General features: G+C 42.4%; 1 protein-coding gene across 1 annotated transcript in view; it reads left to right on the top strand.

Annotated features, from left to right (window-relative positions):
- The first annotated feature begins 2,474 nt into the window (after positions 1–2,474).
- Positions 2,475–8,583, top strand: part of anks1b (ankyrin repeat and sterile alpha motif domain containing 1B) — a 277,955-nt gene continuing 271,846 nt past the window's right edge. The window contains exon 1 of the mRNA XM_061715033.1: positions 2,475–3,028. Within this exon, the coding sequence (XP_061571017.1) occupies positions 2,898–3,028 (131 nt within the window). The 5' untranslated portion in view covers positions 2,475–2,897. The remainder of the gene's footprint in view (positions 3,029–8,583) is intronic.

Here is an 8,583-nt window from a genome sequence, read left to right as displayed (position 1 = left end):
CAGTGGAGAGATTTAAGTATAGGAGTGATGTGTGACCGTCTATTTGACATGGTGAGTGTGTTGGAGCCTCAGTATGTGGGGAAGAAGGGTTGATGCAACTGGATCATGATGCGACCAAATGGTAAATCAAGAATATAGATACACGTTTTTCTTTTCCTTTTTCGAGGTACATTCGTCAGATAAAGAGAAACTAAAACAATCATGTCAAACATTACAGATACAATAGGGCCCTAACTGACTCGTGGAAAGAATTGTGGTGACCGAGCTTTCAAGGTTATGGCCGCTAAATTTTGGAATGCTCTGCCTGCAACTTTTAGATTTATTGTGTCTGTGAGCTCTTTTAAAAGCCAACTAAAAACCTACCTTTCTAAACAGGCTTTTATCTAAACTGCATTGTTTTAAATTATTTTATGTTTTTTCTTTTCTATCATGTATTCTATGTATTTCATTTGGGTCACATCATAAATGAGGATCTTTGTGATGATGATGACATCCAGCGTCAGTGCTGTAAGCTCTATGCTCAGGCCAATATGCTTGCCTATAGATTCCATATGTGCAAAGCTGCAGTAAATCTATTCAGAGCCTATTGTACACCTCTTTACACAGCTCACCTTTGGTGTAATTATACCACCGCCAAGCTAAAGAAGTTGCAGGTATAATGATGCGTTCAGGATCCTCCTTAAGCTTCCAAGATGGACAAGTGCAAGGACTTTATTTGTGTTAATTGTTGTGTCCCCACCTTCCATGCTTTGCTGAGGAATTTTATGTTTAAATGTATGTGTCGACTCCATGAGTCAGAAAATTGTCTAATATTGCACTCACTAACATCAAATGGAATGATACAAGGTACACATCTGGACTATGGAAACATTGGAACAGATGTTTGCATGTATTTTAATGTGTGACCTGTACTTTTTATGTATTTTTAAGTATTGTATATGGAACCTTTTGTCTGTAATAAAGTATTTATATCATATCATATTGTATTGCTGTAAACTGTTTTTATTCTGTAAAGCACTTTGTGACAAATGTCTGTGAAAAGCGCTATAGCCTATAAATAAACTTTACTTACTAACTTACTAATTAAAGGGGACCTATTATGGCATCTAATCCTTATTTTAAACAGGCCTTTAATGTCTTAAAAACAAGCTTTTGATTGTTTTTGCTAAATAAATTAGAAATTCAGCCTCTGAACCATGTCTTTATCATCTCATTCTCTAACCTCATTATCTATGCGGGATTCTGAGTGGGCGGGGCTATGATAATGAGGCTCTGTGCCGATTGGCTGCCTGAATGACGCGATACACCGCTATGAAAAAATGGCAGAAGCTCCGGCCGGCGGAGTTACACCGTGTCCTAACTGCATTCGATGCGAGCGAGTGTCAGCAACAAAATCAATTCCATTGCTTTATTTTATATTGCAATATGCAATATTGGAATGCAGTTACACGCTTTTATAGTTGTGGGCGTGGTTTGCATTTTGGTTACGTAACGAAAATCAGCAGAATCTGAACGGCTCGTAGAAGCCACATCACACTGGACGGCTCATCCAGGCGGCTGTACAGACACTGCAGAATTTGGTTGCTTTCCTCCTTCTCTGAGTTGGCAGGCTGAGGGGAGACCACTTTATATATGTTAAAGCAAGAAAAAACATGTTTTTCATAATAGGGCCCCTTTAAAGGCTGATTTATGGTTCCGCGTACACCAACGCAGAGCCTACGGCGTAGGGTACGCGGCACCATACGGTGCGCGTCGCTGCTTACCCTACACTGTAGCCTACGGCAGTATTTGCGCATGTTAAATAAATAAAAAAATCATAATAACACACCTAATGAAATACTGTAATCCAAGTCTGTATAAACCCACGTAGTATTTTAAAATGACCAAAATATATTTCTAAGTTATTTAGCAGGATAAAAACTTAATAACCTATTATTATATCATTATTTAACATTTAATCATACTACTACTCCGACAGGTTGTTAAAGGAAAAATGTTAAAAGTCTTTGCTCTCATATTAAAAGAGACATTTTTCAGAAATTATTTTATGTCCTTGCAATTATTTTCTGTGCATATTTTAAATTGGTGACGCAAAATGAAGGTGAGAAAGACAAAGTCATATGTATACAGGGTAAACCAAAGAAAAATGTATAAAAAAAACATAATTAATGTTAATTTTTTTTCAATTAAAGATTTTTAACGAATCACTTTACTCTATTGGTGCTAGTACACATACGGGTCGGGGGGGCCGGCTGTTCTTAGACACAAGTAGTGGGGGCTCCAAGGAAAAAAGGTTGGGAACCACTGGCCTACGGCATAGGCTCTGCGTCGATTTAACGCGGAACCATAATTTAGGTTTAACATAGCTGTGTCTTTATTTTGAAAAGCCTAACCGGAAGCCCCTCCTTGGTGCTGTTACCTTAACCAGCTGCTCCTCGCAGAGCCTGATGTGCAGCGGCCAGTGCGGTAGGTTCGCGGTGAGGAGGTGGCAGCGGGCTGGGAGCAGGAGTTTCACCTCCTCCACTTACAAACCAAACCTTCAGCCGGGGCAGGAGCCTCCTCTGGGACTCATACGGAGTTGGACTTTTTTCTTTTGCTAAGGTTTTCTCTCCTTATTTCGTAACTTGCCTGCGGGGTTTCCCCGAGGCGGACGCCGGGGACCGGTGCGCATCTGCGGGGAGAGACCTGCAGGAGCTCCCGGAGGGGAGGTCTGACTGCAGCATCAACCACACATTCCTGCAGCTGCAGCTGCAGCATGCAGTGAGAGGATCCCCCCCCTGGTTCACATGCATCCCCTCATCCCGCAGTGAACGAAGAGTCGGAGGGGAGGAGGAGGAGGCTTTTATGGGAGATTTCTCGGGTTTGCATCGCCCCATTGTTCCAAACTTGTGTCCAGGATGGGGAAGGAGCAGGACCTGCTGGAGGCGGCTCGCACTGGGAATGTTGCTCTGGTGGAGAAACTGTTGACTGGGAAGAAAGGAATACTGGGGTCCGGTTCCGGCTCCATCCCTCTCCCCAACCTACTGAGGTAAGCAGCCTCCCTTCATTCCCCCCACCTCCCTGGTGAAGGAGGGGATTCCTGACAGCCAGGGGTTCCCATCATGCACAAAGTAGCTGCAGCCGAGCTCAGTGCACTGCAAAAACTACAAATCTTAACAAGAATATTTGTCTTATTTCCAGTTAAAATGTCTAATTTTTAGTCAAAAAAAATAAAAAACAACACTTAAAACAAGACTCATCACTGGAAAAAACAACAATTTTCACCTGTTTCAAGTAGATTTTCACTTAAAATAAGTAGAAAAATCTGCCAGTGGAACAATATTTTTTTGCTTGTAATAAGATCTCATTTTTAGTCAAAAAAAAATCTCATTACACTTAAAACAAGACTCATCACTGGAAAAAAACAACAATTTTCACCTGTTTCAAGTACATTTTCACTTAAAATAAGTAGAAAAATCTGCCAGTGGAACAAGATTTATTTTTTTTGCTTGTAATGAGAAGATAAATCTAGTCCCACTGGCAGATCTTTCTACTTATTTCAAGTGAAAATTTACTTGAAACAGGTGAAAATGGTCAAATAACAAGTTATGTTTTTGGTAATGACTCTTGTTTTAAGTGTAATGAGATTTTTTGACTAAAAATGTGACATTTTAACTAGAAATAAGACAGATATTCCTGGTTAGTTTTTGCAGTGTGCTCACTTATCTCGTCTGCAGGACAGACTGTACAGCCTGTATCAACAGCAACATCTGAGATAATGAGTTGTTTCAGGAGCTGCAGCAGCTTGCTGCATGGAGCAAGGGGGGGTGAAATGAAGTCTCTTATGCAAAGTGAAGAGAATTTGTATTTGCAGAATGCAAATACAAATTAAGTGAAAACTGCTGCAGGCTGGGAGCCAAATACAACTCAAGTGCAGATGGTTTTGCAGAGAGAATTTGTAAAGAGCCATTGTGTCTCCTGTCCTCTCCTGCTGCCGGGAAAGGTTTGCACGTCCAGGGCAGGTTCTGCATCCTGAACACACACAGTACCTTCAGGTTCACTATCATGGTGTAGTGACACACTGACTCTCTGATAATGTAAGCGTTTCCAACTTTCAGTCTGGCCTATCATTTATTTATTTACAGAAAGGAGCCGTTTCAAAATAAAAGCTCCAAAGTTGTGAAATGTGAAAATTGTGCAAATTGTGAAATGGGAGTTTTTCCATCACCCCACTGACATTAGTGGACTTTTATCGTCACATTGATCACGGCGTGGGCGTTTGTAGAGCGCTGTGTCTTTTCCCATCACGCCTCGGAGGCCTGACAGGCCGGATGATCAAGCTGGGAAACAACCTGCATTCATGCGCCTCCCAGATGGAGGATAAGTAGCAAACAAATGCTGGATTTCATGAAGAGGTGTTTTGGATGTGGGGTCAAACGGTCTGATTCTTGATACGTAAATCATTTGCAGCATCACTTCTGGTTTCAACTTTAGGAATGAGGATGTAAGCAAAATGAGGAAATGCTGTTTGGGTGTTTGTTTGCTTTATTTTTGAAACTGGTATTTCAGTTAAATTAGTGTGTGACCTTTGATTTATTGCATAGATGTCGATGTTGACGAACAGTCTGATCAAATGAAATCTTTTAAAGATCAGTATGATTGAATCCTGGAAGTGACTGACCATAAACTTGAAAGAGCTCCCAGAAAGGCTTTGATTAGGTTGCTAGAACAACAGTGGAGGTCAGGACGGGCTTCCTGGGCCTCTCCCTCTGTGCTCAGGTCCAGACTAAGCCAGGTGATTTAGGAGATCAAAGACGGGGGCGTCAGGGAGGACAAACCGCCCCGGGCTCTCCACCACAGCGACTCACGACTGGACTGGAGCCGTCCTGCGTCTACCGCCTCGCTGAGGCTCCCAGTAATCATCCTGACCAAGATCTGAACTCCATGAAATTAATGACAACTTAATCTAGATGCCGTTCAGTTCATGTGAACTTGGCTTATTGAAGCTTCGCTTTATGCTCTCCAAACCTAAAGCAACGGGAGCTTTTTGGAGATATTTTCATCCAACCTGCAGCCGGATTGAGTCGGCATCGATATGCGAGTCACGTTTTCTGTAATTGGTCGTGATTTCTGCAGCTCCTGTTGTTTAAATGACACATCTAAAGAGGGATAAGTATTAAAGAACATAGTGCAGTTTCCCGGTGGATCACTTGAACTGTGTTTAATGTCGTCTTTGAGTATCTTTTCTTTCTTATCTAACAATAACACTCTGAGATAATGTAGAGGATGCAAGTGGAACTTGTTGGCTTGCTGGAAAATATTATTTCAGTATGAAATATAAACCGTTTATCGTGTGTGTGTGTGATGTAACAGTTGTTGCAGCAGGACTTTATCTTTTTATTTTAATAACTGTGGCTGTATGTTCGCCATGTGGACAGGTTTTGATGGTTTTCCATGATATTTGTTTCACACGTCCACTATCCTGTTGAGAAAATGACACTCTTACTGGATTTAGTTGTACTTTGTGCTCACGTTTTGGATTGCTGCTGATGCAACTGCAGATCTCTGCTGATGCAATGAACTACTACATCTCCCCTGACGCGTTCACACACTACATCGCGGCTTTGCCCTGATTTTGCTAAAAGAATATATCAGCTACTGCATATTATCGCTATTATTATCTATTGTATAAATGCCTGGATGGTGTGGAAACAGCGTAGTCAGCTACACGGTAACACGCTACTCGAAAGCATCACAATTCCTTGTTACTGCCTCAGAGTTGCTACGTATTCCTTGTAGGCAAGTCACACTTCTAGACTTTGCATAAAGAAAAAAATGGTCAAAGTAAGTTAGACATCACCCATTGCCTTCTGGGTTACCATATTAGAGTCTTGAGACGTGCATTTAGCGATCACCAATCCTGGAATTTTGCAGCAACAAGTGTACAAACATGTTTCCACGGTGCTGAGAGATCATGAGGACACTATGCATGTACAGTATATGTAACTCATCTGTCACTGGAAGTGATCCTCTGTCTGGACTTGAGGACTTCGGTATTGTGATTGTGGAGAGGAAGCGTTGCGCATGTGTTGAGAGTGGATATTTGCAACAAGAAGTACTCCATGATATTCACTTGACTGGCTGAATGATGAACAGACTAGTGGTCTTGAGATAAAGTTAAGGGATGTAAGTGCAGAGCTTTTATCACAGGGTCATTGTCTCCTCTTCAAAGTTCATCCAAAGCAAGTACTGTTGGAAGTGTCTCATGCTGGACGACTCTGCTGAAACTGCCCAGAGTCTCAGCTGCGTACTGGCATCGGCGCTCCAGGACGAGTTGCTGCAGATATGTTTGTGGTTGGGCAGATCATTTTCTTCTCTGAGGGAGGAGCAGGACACGCACGACACAACTTTCCCCCTGCAGGGTCTCTTCATCTGACGACACTGGCCCATTCTCAGTCCCGACCAAAACAACATGTATCAGTCGTCTTTCTTATTTTCTTTTTTCCTTAAGTTTAAAAGCACGGATGTAACCTTGGAGACGGCAGCTTGATAAACTTACCAGACCTCGGTAATGTTGTGGCGATGGCGAGACAAGTCTTGGCCTTCATCATCATAGAATTCTTTTTTTTTTCTTTCTTTTCTGGTTGGCATGGTGATGATTTTGCGATTACCTTGAGCCTCTTCAAGCAATTAAAAACACAGCTATTCAAATCTGCATATTGACTTTTGTCTGTATTTTTTTCTAGGGCATTTTAACATATCAACGTTGTAAATATTTGAATATGTGATTTTGTGCCTGTGTTGTTCTCTCAGATGTAAGTCGCTTTGGATAAAAGTGTCTGCTAAATGACAGTAGTAGTAGTAGTAGTAGTAATATATTTTGACATGCAATTTACAGAAAAATTTGCGATGGAACTTTAAAGAGAGTTTAAAGTTGCATTTTAAGCTTTAACTTGAACAAAGAGTGCTGTAAATTCAAATCAAGGAGTGAGTGAACCGGGTTTGACCGGAGGGGAGGTCAGCAGACAAGTGGCGGGTGGAAATGATGTCTGCAGCTTATTGTCGGTGAGTTATGTCCACGCTGCTACACGCACTTAGCTTTTATTGGATCAAGACTCTCCAACGCTGGGTGGGCTGCATGTGCACACACACACACACACACACACACACACACACACACACACACACACACACTCACACTCATCCATGTGGTTGGAGACACGAGTGTTAATGTGTCTGCGACACACCTCCTGATGGAGAGCCGTTTCCACTCCTGCAGGCGAGCGGGTCAGCGGCGAGGTCGCAGCAGCGGGAGTGAGAGCAGAGCAGGCTAACGTGGTGGGAATGATCTCCGGGAATAAATGCAGAGTTTCCCATCTTAAGGCCTCTCAGCCATTCATGGCATTCCTGAGTCATGAGGTAGCGCTGCGTTTGCTGGGAGAGTCATACTAGCGGGACACGGACGCCGACGCCGACATACGCAGCACAGGATGCCGGGAAGACGATCCTGCGCTGCAGATCTGTGGTGCACGGAGCTGCACAGCAACACACGCAGTGGAAAATCAATGCTGGATGAGCTCATCGCTGTTTAATGGGTCATTTCTTTGTGGATGACCCGTTGCTCCACGCGGCCGGTGACCGGGTTTGTAGGTCTCTTTGCTGCTGGGAAAGCAAAATAAATCTTAAAATAGTCGCGGCCTGGTTGGATGCGTGGTACGATTAGTCGATGTAACGCTACTAAATGTAGCCGTGGCCTTCATTGTTTGAATAGTTGATGGTGTTGTTTTGAATTTAGTGTCTTTTTCAGCTCTGTTGCATCACAACTACCAACATTTACAAGCTAAGAGTTGAAACTCAGTATTTTATCTGCACAAAGTCTGTTTTATGACTCGTGACTGAATAAATATGACTTGTAACAAGACTTTTTTTTATTTTGTGATGATGTAAAAAGGTTTTTTCTGGAGTGGTCATACTGTACCTGATCGATGGATTAGCTGCTCATTCACGTCAGTCCTGGTCCTGATACCAGTCTGGCTGCATTTCATCAGCATTTATTGCAACATAGCTAATGGTACTTTATCTTTTAATTCCTCAAAAAGAAGATAAGGGAAAGGGACGGGAAGGGAAATCCATCCAAATAGTATCTTTTGTTTCATTATTAACCAGCAGTTCGCTGCCCTGGTACGTTCTGTACCGGTGGAAACCTGACTTATTTATGGGATTTGATTATTTTTCTGGTCTCTGCGTGGGATATTAAAACAGACTGACAGATTCTTCTCTTTTAAAAATGATGAAACATACAAGTCTAATGAGTATTTATCTTTTCATCTTCACATGAGATTGTTGTGACGGGTAAATCATCCGAACGGCCGTTTGTCTTTAAAAAGCTCTGCAGCGAGCGTTTATAGCGGCGATGCTGAACATCTGATCACCGCTTTTATCTTGTAGTGTAAATGAGGATAAGTGTGTGCTTGTCTGTGATGGAGTTGGGAGGATGCATAAACACGGACTCTCACATGTAACGTTGAGGGAAGAGAGTCTTGTTCTTGCCTGTTTGTGGACCGAACAAACAAGCGTGGATCCCAGAGGACTAGATTGCACGTA

This window comes from Cololabis saira, chromosome 23 (assembly GCF_033807715.1).
Source record: "Cololabis saira isolate AMF1-May2022 chromosome 23, fColSai1.1, whole genome shotgun sequence".
In the NCBI taxonomy this organism is placed as follows: Eukaryota; Metazoa; Chordata; class Actinopteri; order Beloniformes; family Belonidae; genus Cololabis; species Cololabis saira.
Note: the sequence above shows the minus strand (reverse complement) of the source record. Positions and strands in the feature narration are given on the sequence as shown.